Source organism: Agrilus planipennis, unplaced genomic scaffold (assembly GCF_000699045.2).
Source record: "Agrilus planipennis isolate EAB-ADULT unplaced genomic scaffold, Apla_2.0 scaffold34, whole genome shotgun sequence".
Taxonomy (NCBI): domain Eukaryota; kingdom Metazoa; phylum Arthropoda; class Insecta; order Coleoptera; family Buprestidae; genus Agrilus; species Agrilus planipennis.
Window position 1 is genome coordinate 1,109,803 of NW_020439170.1, and position 27,695 is coordinate 1,137,497.

General features: G+C 33.7%; 3 protein-coding genes across 5 annotated transcripts in view; 1 reads left to right on the forward strand and 2 right to left on the reverse strand.

Annotated features, from left to right (window-relative positions):
* The window catches only part of LOC108735121 (balbiani ring protein 3), a 226,416-nt gene that overhangs the window by 106,037 nt on the left and 92,684 nt on the right, over positions 1 to 27,695 (forward strand). For both annotated transcript variants that reach the window (XM_018466952.2, XM_018466954.2), the window contains exon 3: positions 17,852 to 17,902. In XM_018466952.2, coding sequence (XP_018322454.1) covers positions 17,852 to 17,902 — 51 coding nt within the window. The remainder of the gene's footprint in view (positions 1 to 17,851; positions 17,903 to 27,695) is intronic.
* Positions 846 to 2,963, reverse strand: LOC108735127 (cilia- and flagella-associated protein 36). The gene is made up of 7 exons (XM_025977968.1): positions 2,858 to 2,963; positions 2,537 to 2,601; positions 2,371 to 2,481; positions 1,768 to 1,982; positions 1,598 to 1,698; positions 1,461 to 1,543; positions 846 to 1,251 (listed from the first exon to the last, which is right to left on the reverse strand). Exons 1-7 carry the CDS (start codon positions 2,961 to 2,963, stop codon positions 985 to 987), a joined length of 948 nt encoding a protein of 315 aa, XP_025833753.1. The 3' UTR covers positions 846 to 984.
* The window catches only part of LOC108735123 (putative epidermal cell surface receptor), a 39,763-nt gene continuing 16,716 nt past the window's right edge, over positions 4,649 to 27,695 (reverse strand). The window contains exons 2-9 of one of the 2 annotated variants that reach the window (XM_018466957.1): positions 13,661 to 13,999; positions 11,124 to 11,339; positions 9,644 to 9,767; positions 8,505 to 9,382; positions 7,395 to 8,267; positions 7,155 to 7,335; positions 6,239 to 7,098; positions 4,649 to 5,121 (exon numbers count right to left, since the gene is read on the reverse strand). In XM_018466957.1, coding sequence (XP_018322459.1) covers positions 4,871 to 5,121; positions 6,239 to 7,098; positions 7,155 to 7,335; positions 7,395 to 8,267; positions 8,505 to 9,382; positions 9,644 to 9,767; positions 11,124 to 11,339; positions 13,661 to 13,999 — 3,722 coding nt within the window. In that variant the 3' untranslated portion in view covers positions 4,649 to 4,870. The remainder of the gene's footprint in view (positions 5,122 to 6,238; positions 7,099 to 7,154; positions 7,336 to 7,394; positions 8,268 to 8,504; positions 9,383 to 9,643; positions 9,768 to 11,123; positions 11,340 to 13,660; positions 14,000 to 27,695) is intronic. The other variant, XM_018466959.1, reaches the window with a different exon arrangement.

Consider the following 27,695-nt stretch of genomic DNA (forward strand, 5'->3'; position numbering starts at 1 on the left):
ACTTATCAATCCACCCTCGTATAACTACAAAGAAAGTTAATAGGTATTATCCTCAATAAAGCATAAAATATTACGTAGAAAAAATTAGTTACTATATTATTAAATATATTTTCTTGTAACATTTGGTAGTAAAGCCGTACACATTTGTATTTGAAGCTGCTAAAAAAATATTTAGTTATTGATTACTAATATTCACGTAATTTTTATTGTTGTGACCTTATCAGGTATTTAATTAACTTATGAAATCTTAAGAAAATCAATACTCCAGACAAAATTTTAATAGGTTTTTGTTAATTTATTTTTGTTGTGAAATGAATATTTCTAATTAAACATATAAAAATAAATTTGTAATTAGGTATATTTGTACAATACATTTAATTCTAAACCTTTCGTTAATTGAAGTAAATTTTGGATCATCGTTCATTGAGGTTATTTCATTTCAGAAAGGTTTTAATCAAAACTGCATTTTGTTGTAAATTTTGTTTTTTATATATCGAAAAATTAATTACCTATGTATGAGGAAGATGTAGAAACGAGAATGCTAATGAGCTGTTACTAAAGAATTGGAATCGTCAACTTTTTCTTCATTCATTCTATCGAAACTTTCTAATTAACAGATAAATGATGCCCAAAATTGATTAAGGGGTTTTGGGGTATATGGAGTCTAAAACATGTAACGGTGTAACCCACTCTTATGCCATACAAAAGAAACCTGGCTACGTTTTTGTAACCTTTTACATTTTCAATTATTCACCAAAGGGAAGGCATCTTTGATTTAAAAAACTAATAATTAACTAAAACAAATGCCAGAAACTGTGAACATTTATTTTTCAACTTTTTGCGCTTATAATACATTTTACATTCTGACACCTAACAACAGCAATAACAGTAACATTAATTAATTTGCAATTAACGAATTTTATAGATTTCGATGTATATTTATGTTAAATAGCGTAAATATATGTTTAAATAAACAGTAAATGACTATTCTTTATTATTTATTAACTCTGTTCTCAATCTTTCTGCCAAATGTTTTCGTATTTTTAGTTGCTGTTCCACTTCTTGGATATCTGATCCAGTTAATAACGATTCTGCGGCTCTTGCAGATTTCGGTCTTCCACCAGTCTTCTTCGGATCCTCCTGGTTTTCATTTGATAATTTCTTTTTTCTTTCGGCTTTCTTCAGGGCCACCAATTTATCTCTCTGGGCTCTTAAATATTCTTGACGTTTCCGAATTTCAGCACTACTTACCTTTTAAAGCAAAACAAAACTTATTGGATTTTGTTCAATTTGCTAATTAGGCCGTAAGCAATTAAGCAAATGCAGTAGTTCCTTAAATATTTCTCGCAACATCGTAAAAACTGCATCAAATTATTGTTAAAATAATTAAGATAACATTGTTTTGCACAAGATATTAATTTCAGAAAGCGTCTTTTATTTGTTTTAATTTATATACAAACCTTATTTTTCTGTGTTGTAGTTGTTAGTGACTTTATTTCGTTTTCGAGTTCTTCTATTTTATTTTCATCTTTGTTTTTATCTTCTGTAATTTCCGATATTAATTTACTACAAAAGGTACTTTCAATAAAAGATTTACCTTCATGAGAAGAAGCTTGTTCAAACAAGTCATCCTCCAGCATCCCCTTTTCTTCGTAAAGTTTTAATGGTGGAAGTTCAATTTTTTCGGGCAATAATTTCCTTTTAGAAAACATAAAAATAAATGGAGATATTAACTTACGATTCAAAATACATTTATAAGGCGGTTACATTTTTTGTTTGAGTTTCGGCTTTCCTTCTTGTGGCTGTGCTTTGTCGGTAGACGTTGTTACACTTGGTGTTTCTGGAGATTCATTTTCAGAAGAATCTTTTACATTTTGACTCATTAATTGCAAAGTTTGTAGTTGTATTTCTAAGTTTCTTTGGATCATCATTCGTTTGAACAGTTCAAAGTCGTTTGCAGCCCAAATTTGCTCAAAAACTGCCTGTAATTTTAGTAAAAAGAACTTTGAATTCATCTCAAAAATTCTATTCTTTATTCTTTCCGTAATATTTAATCAAAGCCGACAGAAATTAAGGTTATTCATTTATCAAAAAACAACGGCCAACGTTTCAGTCTTAGTTGTTATACACTCATAAGGTAGTCTAACAACTGAGAGAAAAATCTTCAATCTCTGTCGGTTTTAATTTATCCTTTGGATCATCTCAAACTTTTCAGAATTTGAAGTCAGGAATTATTAAAATTCTAAAATTATTAAAATGCTTTAAATCATATTTGTGTTTTAATTATATGTATTAATATGTATTATTATAATCAATGTTTATAATTCCTTTGGTTAATTGGTTTTAAAAATACATATACAAATAACATACGTAATCAAAATGTTGTGCTAATCCTTGATTATGCTGTAAATTACATGCATCTTCAAACTGTTGAGGTGTTATTCCAATATCGTCCATATAACTACCTAACATTAAATCGACCTACAAGAGGATAATGTTCTTAAAGTAAATTTTACATTATTACTGAAATATTTACCAAGTTACGGTATTCTTCAAATAATTTTTTATGGGATTGGTCATGAACCATATGAGTTTCAAAAGCTAAAAAGTACACCACGCTAGGATAACAAAGTCTTTCAGAAAATAATTTCGATGATACGAAACATTGATTAATATTAATTTGTGAAAACATTCAAGGGGCCATATTTATAAAATGTACGGGTACCTAATACGTAATTTTATTTTTTTACCCTTTTTACCTATAACTAAACTTTTTTATAACTTTGGAGTAAATTTTCTTCGTTCTAATTCTATGAAAATAAGCGGAAAGCAGGTATAGTTATAAGTAGAATCTTACCGTGACAATTTTCTTCAATAAATGTTTGTATTGGCCCCTGCCAAACGGGGCCATTTAAGAAACCCACTAGGGAGTCAAAAATCCACACGCTGTCCTCTGAGCCCATTTTAAAAGGTAGTTATTTAATTTTTAATTCTCGTTGTGATGTTTAGTCACTCTAGATATTGCTTGATAATACTGCAATATTTTGTTTGTGTTCAAACAGGTTGTTTTAGTCGTCTTGGTAACCCACTAACAGCGTTCGATATGCAAATATCACATGAAAAGCAGTAGAATACATTAAGCAACTGCTATTTTTGAAGACTTTTAACTCCTTTGTACATGATACGAATTTTTGTCTAAATAAGCTGGTCTCACTGTTTAGCCGGATAGTGGATTACACTGTAGAATGTATACGGCGTTATTCCGACTACACGCCGTTCCAGCTATATATCGTAGCCAATTTACCCCAAAACAAATCGTCTTGACCACTGAATAGTGGTTTCTGCACGTCCGATACAAGATAATCCAATCTAGGAATACCTCTACCTCTCCTAATTCTTGTTTCTGCATCTAATATGTCTCTAACTACACCCGCATGCCTGACAAGGTGTCCTACTTACTAACCTATCTCACTTATTTCTTATTGACTTCCGTAGAGTCCTCTGTTCTCGTATTTTTTCAAATACCTCTTCATTTCTAATCTTTTCTATCCACGGTATCCTCATTATTCGCCTGTAACATCACATTTTACTACACTTCTAACCTTTTCTTTTGCGCCGCGCCAGCTGTCTATGTTTTGCACCCGTACAGCGCCACGCTCCAGACATACACCTTTAACAATCTTTTTCGTATTTCTAAATCAACCGTTCGCGAGCATAGAAGTGACTTCTTTTTATTGAAGGCAACACGACTTTGCGCTATCATCTGCTTTATATCCCTACTACTCCTTCCTCCTGACTTATCTGAGTTCCTAGATACCTAAAATCAGTCACTTCTTCTAATTTTTCGTGTCCTATCTTTATATTCGCTCTTTCCCTACTTTTTCTTCTTTTGCATACCAGTATTTTTGTTTTAGTTTTATTTATTTTCATACAGTACTGTTTTGTCGATACCGCTTCCATTGTAATTAAAACTATCTCTAACTCCTCCTTGCTAGATGCTAATGCTGCTATATCATCTGCAAATCTAAGCATACTAATCTTTTGCCCCTTTATATCTATTCCTGCAGTTGTACTGTACCTTTGTGGATCGCAATTATCATTCTTCAATATACAATCGTTTTTTCCCCGGCGAACGGCACGAATTCCTATGATATAGGTACAAATGCTTTAGCATGAATGGCGTCGAATCGCCGGATCGGTTTACGGCGAAAATTCGTATCTCGTGTACGAAGGCACTTATTGCAGTATAGGTACATAAGTGCTCTAATTTAATCCTATAATTGACTCTAATGATACGGTCGCAAAAAGCATGCAATAGGTTCGTTAATTTACAAAATTAATGATAAAGCTTCGTACTGAATGCTTTCATTAATTTATCGGACACATTTTCCTTTTCAAAAAATAAAGCGCGCTGGAATTGTTGTATTAAATTTCAATTTCAATTGTTAGGAAAGTGTGTATAGGGGTTTTCATTAAATCACAACGGCTTATATTTTGTTGTTAATGTTAATACTATAAAGAAAAGAAATATTTTTGTATTTTTGACTTTAAAGAAGTTTTGATGAATTAGCTGAATACAACTGAGAATATTATTATTTTTTTTTTCAATCATCGAAAGGAAAACAGTTAGTTATAAAACAGTAACAAAATTTATTACAAGTTACAGCAATTTCCACTTATAATATAACTATGTTACAATACTGTTACAAACTATCTGTAGGCATGTTATGAATAAACTTAACATTAATTAATTATTTAATCATATTCGTACTATATACAGTTTTCATGTCCTTAAATATACTACAGGTCTCATAAGTCTGAAACAACTTCAGTGTTAGTGTTTCCGCACACATTTTCTTTCGTTTTACTTTTATTTGATTGTTGACATACCCATCGTTTCTTGTTGTATTTCTACCTTGTACGTGGGATTGTCATACGCCGATTGACTCACCCTCTGCGAGGGGGCTGTAATCGCAGCCTTCTTCTGACTGTGTCTCTTGAACAACACCATCAATAGCACCACCGTACTAACGATAGCCAGGGCTGCTATGATTGCAACCACCACTAAAGCACCATAATAGTCGCTTTTGTTTTGTTTCGACATTTCCGCATCGAATAATTCTGAAACAAAGAATATCTTAACATGCACTCATAAAAAAAAACGCCAGGGCAGTTTCAACGTAATTTATTTAAAACTAAATACCTAGCGCCATTTTTTATATAATAATATAATTTGGGTTTAGTATAATTATGACCGTTGATTCCGGCCGTGAAAGCCTTTGTTCTTACTATTAAGTTTAGTCTTTTTATCGTTGTACTATTCTGGTAATCTTGACGCTGCCAAAATAAGTTTTTAGAATGGGTAGGATATTTATAACATTTACTTCAAGTTGATTTAGTTTCTTTTTGTTATTAAAAGCAGAAATGTTATGTTTTTGACGTTTTGTTACCGATTATATGAATTGAATATTGACTATTGAATTTAACGCAATATTCGTAGATGGCAGTACACTTGACCTTAGTTTTGATACTTCATTCCTGTTCTTTGGTTCCTAAATTCAAAGTTCGATCACTTTGTCCAATGCATTATGGTTGGGTCATATAATAGTCATTGTAACTTGATTACGTATGATTTGTTTGTCTTAATTGTTACTGAATTCTGTAAACTTTGTAATGAATAAACAAGAAACGACTTCAAAATCCAAATGTCAAATTAACCATAGGAATAGCAAAGAAAATAGTTTAGCTCTTAGTTAAAAATAAATACTAGACAATAGCTCAGTACCTATATCAATTACGTAAATTGTAAAGAACTTGATGCGATAAACGTTGAACAAAGTTGTCAGGGTCTGAAAATAAATATCAAAGAACATGAAGATAGCATTAGAAGTAAATCCAATTGTGTTATTATCTATCTAGGAACATGACATTAAATTTAAATGTTATTTAAACATTGAAAATGAAAACTCTGTAACAAATAATACTAGGCCATTAGTATGAACGTGCATAACGTTTTGGAATGTTATTAAAATTATTTGCTATATTATCCTTAAAGCTAACGGGACCGGTCGAAAGTACTATCATCGAGTTTAATTTCATATCCTCAACGTTGTAAACGGATGGCAACGTCCGCAGGTTTATTTCCGGCTTTAGGTAGGTATATTTTATTAGCAATATGGGTACAGATATTTTAGCATTTCATATATTACTACAAATTAACTTATTTCTATGTACTTACCTCCCGCTACGATTTGAGACGGTTTAGGCGGATATGGACTGGATTTGGTTGTGAAATCCTTCACGTTACTCGTCTTGATTTTTCCATTAGTCAAATAAACTTCCAACCACAGCCTGTATTTGGTTCTTGGGTTAAGGTCTTTGATAATGGTTTTGGGTGTTGAGTCCCGTTTGGCAATTTTAAACGTGCTAAAGTCCCCTTTTCCCGAAGGAGTTTGATAAATTGCTCTGTAAATGTTAACGTACTTATCTTGGGGATACGGCACTCCATACCACGTTATTTCAACACTGGTAGCTTTAATATTCGTAATTTCCAGAGTCACATTAAAACCATACGTATCAACTTCATTTGCTGTTGTAAAATGTAACATATGCTCGTAGTGGAGTTCAGACGTCTGACCTTCAAATGGGATGAAAAATATCCCCACTTCATATTTGGTATTGGGTTTTAGATGATCTAAAGTGTAGGTAGTGACCATCCTATGTATGAGAGGGGTTGCTTGGTATATTTTGCCATCGATCTCTTTGTATCTGAGTTGAATACCATCGATGAGTTGCAACTCTTGGTCAGCAAATTTGCGCCAGATTACGGTAACCCATGTGGAATTTACGTCTGTTATTTCAAGTTTAGGGTCTATGGGAATCATTGGTGGGAGAGATGCTCCTGTTTCTTTTGGTGTGCGGACATTATATACCTCACTGGTAGGAGTGTTATGAAGACCCCGAAGGATTACCGTGATTTTGATCTTGTACTCTGTGTCAGCTTCAAGCCCAAGAAGATCGAATTCCATTTGTGGCGTTGAAATGTACTCGTCAGGGGGAGTAAATACTTGAAGATTCCAGTCATCTAGTTGGTCACTTCTTTAACATGAGTGGTGTTAGTTTATTGATAATTTCGTACCCGTTTTTAGACTTACAATTTTGATGTATAGCGCACTTCAACTTGGCCATGTAAACCTACAATGATGGGTGGTACTGAAAATTCTAATCGAATGGTATGGGCGTCTACAGCTTCGACCGAATGGACCACAATTTCGTCTTGGTTGCGATGCATACCGTTAGGTGGTATGTTTGGGAATCCTGAAAATATCTGGCCACCTGAAAGCAGTGCTAGTAAATATTCATTCCGTATGTTTTGGGTCAATCTCGCAACCAACCTGATATCGTTTTGTTAAGTTGAGATGGAATGGGTAAATTTTGTCCGTTTGGAATGATAATGCCATTGGATGAATGAGTGGGATATTGGATGTAGTTTGGTTGCGTAGGTGCTCTGTGAATGTGCTGCAAGAGTTGATCAAGATCGATACCATGGCTTGGTACGACTTGTGGATTTTGATTGATTACGAACGGTACAAGAGGATGGTCGTTAGTGGATGGTACGAGTATGTTTGGATTAGCGTATTGTGGACGATTGGGTTTCTGCGACGGATCGACTGGTACGCTGTGAATTTCGAACACGGACCCCGGCGGATAGTTAGCTAATTCGGGGTGCTGATTTATTATTTGCAAAATTTCATCTGATTGACCGGATGCGTGAGGTATTTGAGGATATTGTTCGGTCGCATAAAATTCTGTTTGATTCGTGGAAGGGTGTTTTGGAACTTTCGAATACTTGGTGTTATCAAAAGGCGGGCGTTTTGTCTTAGATTCGTTTACATCTGCGCCTGAATCTTTACCAGGTTTATTATATTTACCGCCAGAAACTTTGGTTTGTTTCGTATTACTGACGTCGGTTTTATAATTTGGACTAAACGGCCCAAGAAACGTTGATGTGTTTTTGGTAAACGGTTTTGTGATATTGTTGGGGTTTTTGTGTGAGGAGTTTTTCTCAAAATAATAGTTTTCTTCTTTTTTAATATTAGGCACGTGAATACCGAATACGGGGTCTTTGTCTGTGTTTTTATTGGCATAGATAAGGAGGGGTCCGGATGTTTTCGAGGGTTGTTTTGCAGGCCAGATATTAACTGGTCCTCCAAAAGTAGAATCCGTTGCAACTCCTTTGGTTGCGTTCTCTTTATCGCCTTCAGGTCCTGAAAGGAAATTTTCTCAAAATGAATAACCGAAAACCCCTCAAACCTAATATTGCATTTACAAAGCCAGCCGAAAGTATTTATATACAGAAGAATGAAATGAAAGGTCAATCCACAATTCCAGTCAACTCCTACTATAATAATAATAATAATAATAATATAATACACCCATAAGAGATAATATCAGGTTAGTTGGAGGAAGGGATGCCAAAATACCAAAGGGTAATAAAGACTTGCCTGTAAAAACGCTGTTGGTCGTTGTAGAATTACAAATCCAATACATACAGCAATCGTCACCTGCTAAATGGCTTAAGGTTGCTTCATGTTGAGGGCAACCAATGTTAGCTGGAGGAAAAGCTGTTACTGGTGGACATATATTCTGGCATTCGATTTTTCCCATCTCGCAGTAACACTTCTTTTCACAACCTGTTACGTTAGACGGAATTTCTTGCCAATTAGTGTAAATTTCACCAGCGTATGAACATGATCCGTTGTTTTTGCATCTAACTTCTTTTGGACAACAGTTTGGCGGTGATGGTACGAAGTCCTCAGGAACAGTTTGCCATTCTACGCAAGTAGGATCCAAAACGTCTACTCCAAAGTATGTCGGACATTCAATTTTCAAGCAATGTACACCAGAATTTTTGCACACGCAAAAAGATGTGCAGTTGTCGTTGAATTCTTCGTTTAATTTGTACATTTTTCCTTTATATTCGCACGATTGGTGACCTCCACTTGCTTCGGCATCTTCGCTGTTCTCTGTTTTCGTTATTTCAACAATTTCACTGGAGCCGTGTATCTTAACATATTTGGGATCTTCTTGGAATCCTGATAGGAGTCCTTCAGGTTTTAATTTATATGTTTTCCAAGACATCTTGTCAGTACTAAGTTGTACTTCCGGAAGATTGTTTTCATCTACGATAGAATTGAATTTAATTCTGATGGCCGTCTTGTTTACGAGGGATGCCGTTAGTATTTTGGGGTGAAATTTGTCATCTTTCTCTGATTCGTTATCATCTAGAGTGACATCGCAGAGGAGCTTTTTACAGCAAGGATCTGATTGGTCAGGAACTTCTACGCAACGATCAGTGGTTTTGTGTTCCATTTCCGGACATCTGGAAGATTGCGAAGGAGATCAAAGTCAGTTCGTACTAATAATGAGTTGTAAAGATGGTACGTCAAGCGTAACAACCAACGACATGATCCGACCTTGAAATGGTCAGTGAAACATGTGAACTTTAGTAACCACGTCGGTTAGACAAGATCATATGAACATCTATTCGCTTTATGTAATGATTGAATGAGTTGGCAAATATTTTTGAGTGTTTCATTTCTCACACGTGAAGAAGAATGGCTATTATTAAAGATATAAATACCTAGGTCTACAAGTGACTTTTCCAGCAGCTTCACAATGGCACACTGATTGGCAACCATCTTCGAACTTTTCAGATCTCTGGTAGGTTTTGTTTTTGTAAGTACACATCTCGAAAGGTTCCGTTTCTGTAAAAAAAAAAAACTTTTGGGTGTTTCATTCCTACCAGCCAGTAATGCTGCTAGGCGGGCAGTCCCTCCGGACTATGCTGGAAGGTAGGGCAGAAGGCCCTCTTCAGCCTGCTTTCAGGAATCGTGGGAATGGGTGGGTGGTGGTTCGGGTGAGAAAGTTGAGACGGACGAAATGAAGACAGAAGAGAATGAAAGATTATCTGTGGAATAAATATTACTGCCTCAGCATTTGCCTAAGTGATCCAAGGAAACCACAGAAAAACTTGGACCAAGGCAGACGGACGGACCCGGAATCGAACCGGCGTCCTCCCGAATGCTAAGCAATGGTCTAGACCACTAGGCCATGCCGCTCGGTCCGTTTCTGTAAGGGATGTCAAGTAACATTATCGCAATAGTGCATATGAAATTATGTACAACATTTACGTTATATTTGGGTATAAATGACTTAAATTAAACAGTGATAATACAATTGTTATTGGCTTTAACAAATCTTTTCAATCATAATATGATTTATTAGTTAATTAGTAGCTTCATCAGATGACAAGCAACATTGTTAGGTAATACAACGTATATTCCCTCGACAAAAATTTTCAGTCTCTCTCCAGTCTCTCAGAATCTTTAAGCGTCTCTAAGAGCGTCTCTCACAGTCTCTCAGTTATTGCCTAGGTGTTTTTATTGATCTCTCACAGTCTCTGTATGAGAGACTCGAAAGATAAAATTGTTAATTCAGAGATTCGAGTCTCTCACAGAGAGACTGAATGAATAAAACTGACAAATTGAGAGACTGGAGTCTCTCGTAGAAAGACTGGGATCTCTGAAATATGTTGAACTTGAAATGAGAATCTCTCTCGAGTCTCTCGTTCAGAGACGCTAAACAGTTTTTTTGATAGTCTCTCTTAGCGACACCAGAGAGACACGGAGACTCGAGTCTCGTTTTCAGAGACTCTGAGAGACTGAACATTTTTATCTCGGGTTACTATTGAAAAGGGCGAATTTTAGGGTTAAAATTTATTAAAAGGATAGTGCTGCCTTCGAAGTTATCATTAAGTCATTGCTTTACTTATTCCTAAGTTTCCACATAAATTTAATTTGACATTGTTAACTTTATGTAGAAATTTGAAATCAATATTAGAACGAAGTCCTTTTATTAAAAGAAACTTGACATTCGTTTTAATCTTTCTTAACGGGTAGGATGTTCTTTCATATGATCTTCGAGCGATATTCCTTTTTGAAGTTTCATGTTTCAGTATGTTATCTGAATTATTTGATGTTTTATATGATTTTAGACTTTCGCTGTTTATTGTTTATTACAAGTCATTAAAATAGAAAGTTTCAATGATGAAGTATATTTACCTATATCAGAAGCACAAAACCATGTGCTGCAGCAAGGATCGTCGCTGGATTTTTCCGTACACAGCGGATCCGTTGGTTTCGACCCCTTTTTCACATAAGGATGCACACATCTATCAACGCAATCCATTTTCCCATTAGCACAGGTACAAACTGAGTCACAGGCGTGTTCTAATTTTTCGCCATTTTCATACGTTAATCCACCCAGCATACAGATACCTAAGAAAGTTTTTATTATTATGGTTAGCATCAAATTTAGACGAAAAATCATATTACAATGGTTAAAAAATTGTGGAATTTATTGGTATTGATTGCTGCCTAGTCAATTGACTAATTTTTTCTAATAAAAGTGTATATAAACGATTTTTTCTAAAGATAGAACTTTTTACATCGAATTCTCGGTCCCAAAAACCTCTACTTTGAGAATTGCTCATATCAAATTATACGAGACCAAATTGATCGAATACATTTTCTAATAAAACTAAATGAAAACAGGTTTTTGCAGTTTTTCCTCAAAATGAAACCCTATTTAGTCGAATTTGTAGTCAATAACACACTATCTCAATTTTGTCAAAATCTTTAAAGTCGTTTCGAGAAATTAGTGCGAGAAAATCAATGATTTAGGATTGATTGCTGTGATTAATATTACTATTCTAGAACTGTTATTAACTTCTGTTGATTTTGCTTAGGTACTAAAACGTGTAAGAATTAGAATTTTGCGTTGTAAGTATTTTCGTCGTTTTAACGAAAAAAAACCTATTTATGAGAGTGGAGAGAGAGAGCTTTTAACTGTAAATCGTTTTTCGAGAACAAGGAGCTTTTGTTGCTTAGTCAACAGTCAATACAGCTCTGTAACTGTATTTTACACAAATAGTTTATTTTTCTGAAGAAACAAAACCGTTATTTAGAAATCCCATGCATTTCCCCGCATATAAAAGTAACTGAAATCTGGAATATTCCCATATTTCCAAATCAACCGAAACAACCGAATTAGGGATTATACATAAATACGGTGTTGATGGAGGACTCATTAGATTACTCATAAAAAATGTTCACGGTTTCGTTAGAAGTAAAAGATATTGATATTCTAAATGAACAAAAATTAAATTGATTTCATACAGTCGTTGTTGGAGTTGGAGTAAGTAATAGAACTGATGAGTACAAGTCGGTAGATCTTCCTATTCACATTTAAAAATTGATGGGAGAAAGAATGAATATGAAGAGAATAAGTAATAAGAGAATAAGTTCGAATTATTTTATTCGATTAAGCTAACGTGCTTATCACGTTGAGGTTGGCTACGCCGGGATTCGTTTTCAGCAAGTAGATATCCACACAAGTGGACCTTGTTGGTGCATACGTAATCCTAAAATGTAGCATCGTGCTACAGATGGCGTTTACTGCGCCGTTTGTAGTATTTTCTGAAACGCACTGTTAAGACAGCAGGTAAAAGTTGGTCTGTGTTCTGTCGGAGCTGCCTGCGACGCGCTGATGAGATCCAAAAAGATCGAAATCGCGATCCGCTTCTGGCAGTTTCGACAGAATACAGACCACTTCGAATTATTTTTTTTAGAATAGGTATTAGTTCATTTTCTTTAAGTGCTATTTAAGCTGACTTTTATTGTAAAACTCGTGCGTTTTATGTTTACAATACATTTTTTACACCTAACTTCAAACTAGTATAGACTTTTTTCTGGTAGTTTCGTGAATACAGGGTTAAATTTCTTAGAAATAGACGATGAAATTTGAATATCGTTTTTCCAATCATATCTCACATTGGACAGTGGCATATTCGCTCGATTACTACGGCAGGCAGAAAAAGGTCAAAATGTTAATTTAGCAGCTCTGGAAAAATCGAATCCCCCGGCGGTGAAGGGGGGAATTTTTCCTACCTATTATTACTTATTTAGTACAAATGTTTCCATCTGACGAGTAGAAAATAATTTTTATTTAATTACAAAGGAATAGAAAATAGAAAATTGATTATTTCTAAGCAAAGTGTTCGCGAGATGTTCATTCTTCCTTTTAATGTGTACAAAAGTGTATTCCGTATGATGCTTGACATCTTGTTTTTATTGTCTTATTTCAAACATGTCTATTACTATTGTTTTGTATGGAAGTTACCAAATGAGCGTTACTTCTATAGCGCTGTGAGCACGTACCTTTTTCAAGATGGACAGACAGAAATGAGTTCAGTCCGTGTGACTTAGCAGACTGATTGACAAAGCAACCTTAATGATAGCAAATCAATCAAAAACAATGTTCTTTTTGGTGTGTAATTGGTTTGTTCTTTGGCCTTATATTGTTTCGATTTGGCATCATTTGATATGAGACATGACATTGAAATCGTTGATTAAATCTACCACCCTCCCTAACCTCTCAATCGTTTTCCACCATTGCAAATTTTACCACAGCAGGCACTTTAACAGAATTATCATCCCAATTGAGGAAATGGCTTATTGTACCCGATCGCTTTTTTTACGATGGTACTGTCGACGAACATTAGTAGATAATGTAAATCCTGTTATACTTAGAAACGTACCGAGCCTGGTCATATTCCTTTCAAGTGAACTGACAGTTACTTTCTCCTGGTCACCTTCTTCCTCTTCATCATCCATACTGACGTCGCTAAGATCTTTCACCTTTCCGCTGGTCGTCGACTTGGAAATTTTGTTATCTTGCCCTGGTTCGACGGAGAAATTCAAAGCCCTACCTTTCGGTTCGTCGGAGACGTTACCGGACGTCGAAGTCGACATCATCGTAGGATCGGTGGGTGCGTATTCAACTTCGTGGTTTTCATCTTCGGAAAGCATACTTAATGCTTCTGGGGGTGGTACAGGCTTTTCCGTTCCATAAATTATCATCCCTTCGAAATCGGGATCTGAAACAATGTGTCCATTATTTACTATGATGCACTGAGGGTTTCATCTTCTACTCACAAAAGCTTTAGCTATGGGACCAATTGTCTATTGCCTTTTTTTTAGAAAGGTCCTGGACGTTTTAGAGAATATAATAGCTGCGTTATTGTACGTAATTTGAGTATTAATTTATTTATACTCTAAAGTTAATTAAAAGTAACTACATCTAATATTCCCACATCTATTCTATACCAACAACATATCAATAACGTAATCACGTCATGGTATTTTAATACCCAATAAAATTTTTGTTTACTCCTGCACGTTATGGCAAAGCAAAAAGAGGTTTTCGTGATGACATGGATATTGTAAACAACTCGGAGCGTCATTTTTATTGTCTACCGGTTTTTATAAATAAATTGACATTCCCACAACGACAGCCGAAGAAGATTAACCTTGGAATTTTTTAAATGATGACCACGTTTCTGAGATGAATGAGAAGAGATGGTATTTACCTTCAATACGTGAAATGTGCGTGAAATTGAAGCCGAACCACCTTTACATAATTCTTTGTAACGAACAGAATCATATCATATTTTGAGCCATCACCCATTAACCTTTTTGTTTTTTATCATTCTATACAATTCTTAGATTTCATGCATTTGCCGAAGCATCTACACAAGAGATAAAAAAGTTCAGTCTCTCAGAGTCTCTGAAAGCGAGACTCGAGTCTCTGTCTCTCATCGAGTCTCTCTGGTATAGCTGAGAGGGACTGTCAAAGAAACTGTATAGCGTCTCTGAACGAGAGACTCGAGTCGCTTATAGACAGATCCTCATTTCGTATCCAGTCTCTGAACGAGAGACTCGAAACTTTGAACGAGAGACTCGAATCTCTCAATAAGTGGTGTCTCGATAGACATGGTTAAAATTTTCTAAGTTCAACATATTTCAGAGATCCCAGTCTTTCTACGAGAGACTCGAGTCTCTCAATTTTTCAGTTTTATTAATTCAGTCTCTCTGTGAGAGACTCGAATCTCTGAATTAACAATTTTATCATTCGAGTCTCTCATACAGAGGCTGTGAGAGATCCATAAAAACACCTAGGCAATAACTGAGAGACTGTGAAAAACCGTGAGAGACGCTCTCAGAGACGCTGAAAAACTCTGAGAGTCTGGGGATAGACTGAAAATTTTTGTCTAGGGATAGAGGTTATTGCTTCTTGGTTAAAATCCACATTTATAAAAATTGTGCCAATGCAAATTTCAACTACATTTTATTGAAATTGTCTGACATTGTGACTTCCTTGGAAGCACCTACTTATAGGAGCAATAATACTTTAGATTTTCAATTATAAAATTTTAAAAACTACTAATGCTGTTTAGCAGGCATTCTTTTCCGACAAATCTCTGAACGAGAGACTCGAATCTCTGAATTAATAATTTTATCGTTCGTGTCTCTCATACAGAGGCTGTGAGAGATCCATAAAAACACCTAGGCAATAACTGAGAGACTGTGAAAGACTGTGAGAGATGCTCTCAGAGACTCTGAAAGACTCTGAGAGACTGAAGAGATACTGAAAATTTTTGTCTAAGGATGGTAGATCGCTGTGAGATCCTCGTTTTACAAAAATTTTTAAAATTTATCCTTTGAAGTAATGCGAACAACTAGATACATATGATACAGAAAAACGAACTAATTAAAAAAAATCACTTTCTATGTTGCTTAAATTCTAAAACAAGGAAGCTTTCTCGGAAGTCTGGTTTCTTTGTGGAACTTAAATTGTTCACTATTACACTACGTTTTTTATGTGCAATTCCTTTCATGAAGTTAACCTATCTATAGCTGTGTATGTGGGTGTAGTTGCGAGAATAGCCCTGTCCCACTGTGGTAACTTACGATTAGTTTTAATGTACAACTTATTGTTTGGAGTTACGCCACAAAAAGTGCCAAGCTGATGCCAGGTAACGAATCGAGTCTAGGCAAAACCTTGGATCTATTGTTATAAAATTGGTGGCAACGCGGAACGTGAGAGGTCAACAATCTGTCTTTATGAACCATTGTTATGGAGCGGTAAAATTAGTTCAACATACATACACTTATAGTGTTTGGTGTTTGTCGATAATGATAATGCGTTTGATTTGGACGAAAGAGAGATGAGAGAATTCAATTTTGCGTTTGACCCACAAAATTCGGCAAATGACAACTGCAGCCTCCCTCTACGTATAAAAAATATCAATGTTCAAAAACCGATACATGCCTATATTTAATGAAGTGGAGAGAGTCCATTTTAGAGAGCAGAATTTTAAACCCTTTTGATTTCTCGCATGTAACAAAGTGCATGATGGCTGCAGTTGAGCATTGCCCAATAATTTATACACGGAAATTCTTCACGCTAAACGACGCACAACTGATGCAAGATAAATTTTGTAGAATGGGAGTCCTGTTCTGTTGTACATTTTATATACTTATTATAGTCGAGCAGCATCGAACAACACTGAAACTTTATACTTTGAAAGGCAAAAATTCTGTTGTCGAAATCCGTTTATTTCATAATTCTTAATCTTACTGCTTGCCAGTAGTTTCGTTATTGTTAATTAATTTTATTGTGGGAAACTCAGCGGGATCTTCAACGTTCAGTCACTCCCAGAAAATCAGTCAGTCAACCTTTTCTTCGAGAATAAAGAAGAAAAACTTTAATCTATTGTTGCTGATTTGTGATTTAAAAAAAATGCTTTCAATTCTTCGAGCATAATTTATTGTGTTGCAGTTAATGTTTTCGTGCAGATTTTTAGTTGCTTTGAAAGTTGTTGAAGACTGTGTTGTTGTCAGAAACGTATCCTACTTATCGAGAAATGATGTAGATTGCTTTTTTTATAACATTAATACTAAGAGAGATTCACGGTTGACCAATCATACTGAAATGCATCAAGCCTCGATAAATACGTTTTTATTATTAATTTCAACTTCCCCATTGACAAAATAGTAAATAAATTTACCGATTTATCGTTTTTATTTAAAAAACGAATTAAAAAACAAGATTATTTTAGCCAGTACTTTTATTTTTACTCCCTGTCCTTTTCATTTCTATTACAGGACAAATAAACATTAACAATTATTATATTAAGGTTGAAATATCATGACTTTGTAGTCGTGTTTGACAGAATCATGTCATACATTCATTTGCATACAGAGTAACACTAAGGTCGGCATTTTTGATGACGATTACTGTACATTCAAAATCCCCGATTAAAAAAGTAAAAGTTACTTGAAAACAGTACGTGAATTAGATAGATATGATTGATTCTCTATTTATTTATTTATTCTGTTATTGTTCTCCGGAACGAAAATTTTCACATTATTGCGTCGGTCGTACATAAATTATGCAGTGCTCATACGCATCGATGTGAATTGATGGTTAGACACACGTATCACATTTTTTCTGTCTGAAAATGCCATCACAATTATTGCTTTGTATTCTTGCGTCACAGAGAAAACGTAAACGATTATTTATGTTGAACCAGTATTATACGTTTTGTTTTGATTGAATATACGGATTTCATAAGTACAAAATGATAATACTTTTTATCACAATATTTATCCATTGGTTGGTTGAAACTGACAATGGCGTGCTGATGAGAGATAATAAGATCGAAACTGGCATCCACACTTGGCGGTTTTAATAAATTACTAACCATGAAGTTAATATTACTCTATTTATACTTAAACAACAAATACTAAAAATAGGTACAATAGAAATTATTTGAAAATTTGTTCATGACCGATCACAATAATGAAAAAACATCTAATCATGTTTAAAATATTGGTTAAGTCCGATATGATTAGTTTTATTTTCCAAATTTTCTCTTTTGTTTCAGATTGTACCATCAGTTTTCCAGAGAACCACCTCGTTTGTAACACATGCAAAGGTAAGAGATTGTTAGTCGTATTTGCGCACAATTTTGTGCTAAATTGGCGTTAAAATGAAACAGCCAACGGGTTTTCCATTGGCCAGCACAAGTGCATGATAATTAAAGGGCTTCAACTTCCTTGATGTGAAGTGAAAGTCGGACTGTTCACTGTACTCTTCGAGAAACCATTCAACTCTGTTTCAAGTGTTTCAGTAAAACTTTGTTCAAGTACTTGCCTACATATCATTCCATTTTTTATTACGGTAATTATCATCTCTAAACAATTTCATTCTTTAGAAAAAGAGGCGTTTTCTAGAATAAATATTTTTCAATCATCTGCGGTTTCCACCGTATATAAAAGCAAATAGTAGCGTACGTTGTTTTCGCAAACCAGCTTTTGTGGTTTCACTTCATTAGTGCCTTTAATTCAGTTAGTTAAAATTGATTTGCCTCGTTGATTCTTACACTTTGCTAACTAGAATTACTTCAATTTAGATTTCTTTTTAAGTTTGTTTATTATTACAACACAACAATTATTTTCTTTTGTCGTAATAATTGATAAACGTGGTATCGATCCCAGAGACGATATAACTATAGCAAATAAATCTTTAGAATCCCATTATAGTTAGGTATTCATTTCAACAGACAAAAGTAAACGATGCATAGATTGATAAATGCGCAATTTGGATTGCTTTCGGATTTAATAAAACTTTATTTGGTTTAATGAACATAAAATTAATTTTTCTATCCCTCTGGAACTGTATTGTTTTTCTGGATGAAAGGTACCCTATGTCCTTCTTTGTATCACTGAGAATGAGTGTACAAAATTTCCTGGTGATGGATTGAGTAGTTAAGACGTGAAATCGTAACAAACAAACAAAATTCGAATTTATAATATTAGCTAGGATATCTGCCAAATTACATTAAGAAATGTTGCTTAGGACGGATTAGTTAATCTTTCTTTTGCAATCCATTTTTCTGGAAAGAAGCATCGTAAATTGTTCAGAAAACTTTCACTGAAAAATTACGGTAAAACCCACGACCACCTACATGATTATTCAACTCTTTGTTTTGTGTCATTTTGTAATGCAACTAAATTATCTTTAGAAGAAACCACGAATTTATCTACGTGCATAATGTGTGATACATATCTTGGTATAATTTCATACAACGTCCGTTTTAGTCCGTTTTAGAAAAGGTATTCGAGGTCTGTAGGTCACAAATTTTCAACATGTAAGTAGTCAATATTTTGCATCTTTGACTAAAGAAACAATTCAGTCAGATCGTAGAAACAGAACAAAAATGATATTGTATGCGAGAAAATTAACAACCAATGTACGTACTATTGTAAGATTTGTATAAGAATGTGTTACTCAAACAGTGGTAATCATTATCAAAACTCAAATGTTTCTTTATTTGCAAAAAAAAAGTCTTATTTTACAAATAAAATTGCAAAATAAGGGGACCCATCTTAATTTATATATTCCCATCGGTATGTAGTACCTACAGTAACAGCCCTTTATTCGCGGAGTATACGTTCCATAAATCTGCCGCGAATATAGAAACCGTGGATATGGAATGGTAATTAGTATAGAATCATAAGGGATACGTTTTAAGGTTCCAAAATAAAATAAATATGTATCAGAATAAATTCAATTTATTGAGAAATTCGCAATTANATTCGCGGAGTATACGTTCCATAAATCTGCCGCGAATATAGAAACCGTGGATATGGAATGGTAATTAGTATAGAATCATAAGGGATACGTTTTAAGGTTCCAAAATAAAATAAATATGTATCAGAATAAATTCAATTTATTGAGAAATTCGCAATTAAAATTAATCGTTATAATCACTTTTAGACAGGGGTTTAAAAAATTTAGTGATTTTTTCTTGTTTTGAAATTTGAATTAGTCTACTCGTTTACATCTTTTATAAAAGTCGCCTTGGCACACATTAAGGGGATTCAGTAGTACATGCGCCGTAGAGTAAAAACATGCTTATCGGTTCTATATATCATGAGTTTAATGTTCCGAACACAGGTTTGAAATTTTGTAGTAAGATAGATAAAGCTTTTTTCTAAAGCCTGGCGAAGGCCATTTCTTAATTTTTTAATTTCTATTGAAAATACGTGTCCTACAAGAAGCATCAACTTTAAGCACTTGTAGAAGCTTTTAATGACCATATTATTGAAAACCAAAAACGTACCGAGTTAGTGTGAACCTTTGTCTGTTACCATACAAAAGAATCAGATATTTATCTCGCAGCGTTAAATCAATATGTTTAGAATAGAAATCCATGTTTTCGGAAAAATTCACACTAATCACAAGCGGTCTATTGAGGATAATTCCCTTAATACATGACACAGAATCCTTTTCTGTTTACCGATTGCATTCGAGAATAATGAAATTTTAGCCGCAAATACAGGAACTGGGTTGCAATTTTTTCACCCGCGAATAATGAAAACGCGAATAAGGAAACCGTGAATAAGGAACTTTTACTGTATAGGGTATTATTTATATATGTAATGAGTTACTGAAACAGGTGTCTTCCTCTTATAGAAGCCTTCAACGTTAATTCATCTACCAATTTTTATTTATTAAGTACACCTCCGTGTAATGACCCTGTATTTCTAAAGAAACCAATTAATCGCGTCGTATACGTGATTATATGTATACTTCTAATGACTACGAAATTATATGTTAGTAAAATTAAACCTTGGCGGTTATTACACAAGATGGAGATGATGGATCCCGGATATTTTCTTATCCTCTGATTAACCCAATTTTGTTTATGTAGTAAATCATCAGTCATATTCATAAGTCGTTTTGCACTTTAAAATACCACGGTAGGAAAAATTTAAAAAAAATTATTAATAAAATACGAAAATTGAGTATGTAAATAAAAAAAAAAATATTGGAGAGAACACTTGCCTTGTACATACTGCTTTAAGTATTTAGTTATTTAAATAAAAGAACTATTAAACCATAATAAAACAAATCTTTATCAAGTATCAGTAACAGTTTCTTTTAATAATGCAATTATCATATGTGTTTAATAATATATAGTCAACTTCATTAAAATGCACTGATTTAGTTTATAAATTTTAAAACCTTATACAATAGTTATGAGATGTTAGTTTCAGATAATCTAAAATATTAATTTTTCCGTTGTCAGTACTAAATTAACTAATTAAAGAGACCGAAAGGGGTTGTTATTGAGTACATGTACCTACTATACTTATGTTATAAGTGAGTATGTAACAACATTCTAATAATTCGCGTTTGGCACTTAAGATGTTGTTTTTATTTTCTGGCTTGCTAAGCGAGACAAGGCAGTAAATCAACAAGGAAGACAAAAAAGTTGCTTTATGCGTTAATAATTGTAACTTTATCAAATTATTATCTGTATTTATTGGTGGTGACAGTGATACAACATTTAGGGCGTCAGAATTTCATAGTCGTTGATAGATTGCTGTTAATATTTCTTATAGTTATTATGATCGAAGTTTATTTTGTTTTTTAAATTGAAAGTCAATTCATTTACCGTTGCTCTTATTGAAAGAAACATTTCCAATTTCGTTACTTAGACACGGCATCTTTGGAATACAATTAAAACAGCTAAGAAAAGCATATTGTGTAATTAATCATTTCAGATGTTCCACAATGTAATAGATTTAATGGTTGTTTGATTCGTTTTATAATAGTGCATTGAGAATATAGCATTTTTTATGTAGTATATTCTGTAAAACCGTCACAACAACTAAACAACGGTAGATTCATTTACTTAATTACTTTTATCACTGAACATTTTAAAAAGAAAAACAAAAGATAATCTAGGTACATAAATAGTAAAATTTTAAAAATTATCTACTAAGAATTCCTTATCCTTAAAAAACAGGATGCTTTTTACTTCCTAAAATATTTACGATGGCAAAAAAGTGATGTACTTATTAGTAGTCAAAAGCTTTGGCGAGCAGGTAGAAATAAATGCAGGACGAATTAACAGCATTTCGTATAGTTCCTTACAGGAAGAGAAAGCACAGGTACTTATATACATAAATATGTTAAAAAGAAAAACAAAAGATAATCTAGGTACATAAATAGTAAAATTTTAAAAATTATCTACTAAGAATTCCTTATCCTTAAAAAACAGGATGCTTTTTACTTCCTAAAATATTTACGATGGCAAAAAAGTGATGTACTTATTAGTAGTCAAAAGCTTTGGCGAGCAGGTAGAAATAAATGCAGGACGAATTAACAGCATTTCGTATAGTTCCTTACAGGAAGAGAAAGCACAGGTACTTATATACATAAATATGTATATATTAGTNGCTAGCGCTAAATTCCTTAGGTCACTTACGGAATGCATACGCTAGATTAAAATTTATAATTAAGTAATATTTGTCGAATAGGGTAAGACACTTCGTTTGTACCAGATGTCCTGGGACACATTACAGCTTGCTTTTTTTTTAAGTTAATATTTTTACCGAAGATACCCTAGACAAAAATTTTCAGTCCCTCAGAGTCTTTTAACGTCTCTGAGAGCGTCTCTCACTGTTTTTCACAGTCTCTCAGTTATTGCCTAGGTGCCTAGGTGTTTTTATGGATCTCTCGCAGTCTCTGTATGAGAGACTCGAACGATAAAATTGTTAATTCAGAGATTCGAATGAATAAAACTGAAAAATTTTAGAAAATTTTAATGATGTCTATCGGGACACCATTTATTGAGAGATTCGAGTCTCTCGTTCAGAGATTCGAGTCACTCGTTTCGAGACTAGCTACGAAATGAGGATCTCTCTATGAGTGACTCTAAAGAGACGATAAACAGCTTTTTTGACAGTCTCTCTCAGCGACACCAGAGAGACTCGATGAGAGACAGAGACTCGAGTCTCGTTTTCAGAGACTCTGTGAGACTGAATATTTTTATCTCGGGTATCAATGACTAAAACAAGAGCTATTGACACTTTAACTTTTAGTTACAGCATGTTAGGTCATGATGATATTTACTTATTGTTAGCCTATAACTATCTTTTGTGTTACTCAGAAACTGTAAAATAAATGACTTCAATCGGTGGAAAATTAGAAGTATCTGTAGCGATAGCGAGGCGTATCAAATAGATCGCAGAAGGTTATGAAATCATCTACAAATTGACTTGCATAACATTGTGACCGGCTCAGAAATGTTGCCAACATTATTACTCAAGATGTTATTCCTTGCAAGTGCTTTTTGAACAACCCTAATATGAGTTAAAGAGGAATCAACAAATCCGCGTCTTTTACGTTAAGCAAACGGTCAGCGACGACGCTGGTTTACAGTGAGAATTAAAGTGGATTGAACAACGGTAAGCGCATAGCTAACCCGAATCATTTCATCGAGCAACCGACACTTTGAACTGTTGGTTTGAGGTAATATTCAAAATCAAGTGGACCGTGCAGAAAAAGGCAGTCGATTGGTTTGTGGTCGATAAAGCAGGTGGCCAAAAAAGTACCTGTCCGAAAGTAGGTTAAGGTTACAACTGTAAAGCAGAAGAATAAAACGTTTAAAGATTCCAAAATCTGTACTTTATAAAGCTTTCGTTCAAAATCTCATTATGTCTATAGTAATTCAAAAGTATCGACAAACAGTTCTAGCCCTTAGAAATGAGCTCAATTTTTGTATGTCAGACAAATCGTACAATTAAAATAATTCATTGTCCGGATTTTTTACAGGAGAAATCGAAGCAACCAGCGCCTAAGGAATATTATTAAAAAAAGCATCCTATAAGTAGAGCATATTATTCTAAACTTTTTAATCCTTTGATAATTAATGTAAAACTATTAAGAATACAACTATTCATACGTGATTTGATTATAAAAACTAAAAGCTTCTAACTTTATTTTAGAAAGTTTGTCGATTTTAATGATAGAGTGTACATCGTCCATCCAGCAGGACGAAAAAGCTCAATTGAGTACTTATTTAATTATGCTTTTGAATCTTTTTGATGGAATCGAAAGTCCTAGAGAAGTTTTCGCTATACTTCAATATTCTGTGCATTTATTTCAGCACTGTACTACAATCGATTAAGAAGTTAGAGCCCGTCAAAGCACGCATATTTTAGGTAATAGCAAAATTAATACACCTGTCAGGCCAAGCGTTGCTACTTTGGACACTTATTTTATTTGACCCAAAAACTATGAAGTGTGTCGAAGTATGGAGATCAGTGGCAGTTTGAAAGATGCTTCGGAATTGTACAACAAATTATTAAGTTGAATACTTGTGAATGTTTTACAGGACATACACAAGGACAAAACAAAAATTTGTCTATTTTAGATGTCCTTATAGATAAATACGATACTTATAAACCACGCAGATTTTGTATATATTACTGGAAATGTATGAAATCTAGGAATTATATTTAGGTAGGAATATTTCACAAATTTTTTAAAAAACATATATCCTGGGAAATGTATACATTTCCTAGGAATTGTATGAAATTCCGATTACAGAAACTCCAGTCTATCATAAATCTCCCTAACCCAACAATGATGTCACTAATGAATACAGCTACATCTTCAAACAGCCTGCCGTATTAATGCCTATTTAGTATCGCCAGTAATAAATTTCCGATTGCTATTTCACACATTTCTGGGCGATTTTAGGAATTATATACACTTCCTAGGAATTGTATACAACGACGTATTTCACACATTTCCGGTAACATATACAATAAGTGACTTAATTATAGTAGTACCTTAATTTACTATGCCACCGTAACCGACTTTACAGACAACCGATTTTTTTCTATTATTCTTTACCCTAAACAAAAATTTTCAGTCTCTCTCCAGAGTCTTTCACAGTCTCTCAGTTATTGCCCTGGTGTTTTTATGGATCTATCACAGTCTCTGTATGAGAGAACGATAAAATTGTTAATTCACAGACTCGAGTCTCTCACAGAGAGACTGAATGAATAAAACTGAAAAATTGAGAGACTCGAGTCTCTCGTAGAAAGACTGGGATCTCTGAAATATGCTGAAAATTTTAATGATGCCTGTCGGGACACCACTTATTGAGAAATTCGAGTCTCTCGTTCAGAGATTCGAGTCACTCCTTCAGAGACTGGATTCGAAATGAGGATCTCTCTATGAGCGACTCGAGTCTCTCGTTCAGAGACGCTAAACAGTTTTTTTGACAGTCTCTCGACAGTCTCACTCAGCGACACCAGAGAGACTCGATGAGAGACGGAGACTCGAATCTCGCTTTCAGAGACTCTGAGAGACTGAACATTTTTATCTCGGGTATATTAATTAATTATTCCTCAACAACATTCAAATGTACCTACCCTTTACTTGTTTATTTATTTACAATACATTTTTAAATTAATCTGTTTATAAAGATGTTAATATGTAGTTTTATTTGTATCCGTTTGAAGAACCCAGATTTTGGTGTTCTTTCCTTATTAGTTGTTCATCAAGCGATGATTCACAAATATAGTGAAGTAATCGTTTGAATAAACCCAAGAAAATCATCAACCGTCTGACGATGAGTTTAAACACATATATATTTATCACATTTGTATATTTGTTTGCAAATATAGCGTCAGATGGAATAGAGTTATAGTTATGCAATGTATAGAAACTTTTATTTGTGTTCCACCATGTTATTGGGAAAGTCAAACAAAACAACTGGAATTATTTTGTGTAATTACTTTATCAATTGCAATTTTATATATCTGCATTCCTACAAACACCTACAATGTCTATGTTTGTCTGTAACACATGTGTAGGTACGTACATATATAAATACAGCAAGATTGGAATTTTCATTAACAGTAAAACCGGTTATTTAGTATATGGTCAGTTAAATATTTCCACTGAATTAGTAGGTGTTTTTCTACGGATAGGTATGCGTAAATATGTTTAGGTATAAACTTGGTTGCAAAGCTATGGCAAAAAAGTATTGAAATCGAAAATTGTAGCTTGTAGAACCATCACTTGCTGTAAATTAGTTCATAGAAAGGTATATAATATTTAAATATTTTCAGTATATTTGCTCTTATTTCCTTATAATAGGTTTCGTTATGATTATTATAGGTATATGTAAAAACCAAACTTTTCAAAATTTCAAATATATTTCAAGAATGGTTTGAGCTTTGAGAATCTCGAGACTGGTGTCTTTGGTACGACAAGTAATTTCTAAGCATTGTATTAAAAATTGTTTATAAAAAAATTAAAAATAACCTTTCAATTATTTGTAATTATATTCAAGTGTTTCGTGTAATTTGCGGTAGTTTTTTGAAAACGTATCACCAAGAGCTTACGACACCTTCATTTTTTAATAATAATTTACTTCATTCAACATATTTCTAACGTTGGTCATCCACATGAACGTTCAAATTCTCTAACAGGTATAGTTGATACTTACATTCGTTTGGCGAGCTGAGTTCGCGTTTTTTTCTTTTTTTTTTTTCGCTTTAATCTCATCACGGTTTGCTAACTTCCGATACGACTTCTGTAGAATCTTCTTTTATAAACGTGACCTTGAGAAGTGGTTTCGTGCCGAGATTGGAGAATTAAATTTCAACGTTTCTACAGTCTCTTGGCACACATAATAAGGCTGTGACCCACTATGTATTCCTCACCAGTTCAATCATATTCTTCAAATAAATAAATTGCGCTCGAACACATTTTTTAGAGATGTGGAATAACAGGAAATGGGAAAGTCAAATGTTAGGAAAGGATGGTAAAAAAAGGATGATAGAAATATTACGGAGAATGAAAATAGCAGAAAAGCGAGAAGAATAAAAATGTTAAGTTTGTAAAATTCATATGTAGGAATAGAGCAGCTGTATATAAATATAAATGTACCTTACGCTTTGTTCAAAAAATTTTGATTAGGATAATTTTTAGAGAAGCAGGAAATAGATAAGAACAAATGAAATTGTACAAATACAGACTGTGTATTGCCTTTCTATGGGTATTTGTTGCTATTACCATTAAATATACAACATTTTGGTTTAAATGACCAGTAAGTACTATACTAAGCTTTTATTCCTTTTCCTTTCAGGAAATCCTTCTTGTAATTGGAAATAACTTATGTTTAGTGGATTTTGTCTTTTATAGTAGTAATATGTACGTGTAATTTTGGAAAATACCACCAAGTTTTAATATGTTTCTAATCGACATAAGAAGCTTTTCTTGTGAATATAATCTGATTTGACACTCCGAAAAATATGTAGCAAGATTATTTATTTGGTCGTTTTCCAGTTCCAATCCACTTCGTTTCACAACGTATTAACAAATATAAGTTTATAGTAAATGATTGTGAAATTGCAATGTCAGTGTCGCAACAGCAAACCAGAGAGGCCTACGGAATTTAAAAACAGTTTGATTCGCGTGAAAAATAATTAATGCGATTATGTACAAGCAGTGACAGAAAACATGGGCAAAAGTTACTCAATTGTTAGCTTTCCACATGAATACACAGGTATAACATATTCTACATCGGTTTCTTTTCGATCCTTTTCGTGGGAAACGTCTTCTAGTCGACATTCATTTTTACTTGCACTTTGGAATTTGAATTTATTATTAATCAGATCCATTTTACATTAATGATGAATGCACATGGTGTAAAAAAGTAAGGGAAACCTGTTTGAGTTTTTCTCAATAAATTAATTATTAACTGCACTTATTAACAACCTATTGTACAGCAACAAGAACATTTTACGCATATAATTAATATAATAACAGTATAATAAATTTAGATCAAGATGGTAATCTGTAGATATGTTTTTGATTTCTAAAATATGCTTTATTAAAAAAAAAAAAAAAAA

Excerpts from the sequence above, each read along its gene's own strand:
- LOC108735127 (XM_025977968.1), bottom strand. The coding sequence starts at position 2,963 with ATGGGCTCAGAGGACAGCGTGTGGATTTTTGACTCCCTAGTGGGTTTC. Across the intron at positions 1,699-1,767 it reads CCGAAACTCAAACAAAAAAT|GAAATTATTGCCCGAAAAAA; the intron begins GTAACCGCCTTA and ends GTTTTCTAAAAG. Across the intron at positions 1,252-1,460 it reads CTACAACACAGAAAAATAAG|GTAAGTAGTGCTGAAATTCG; the intron begins GTTTGTATATAA and ends TTGCTTTAAAAG.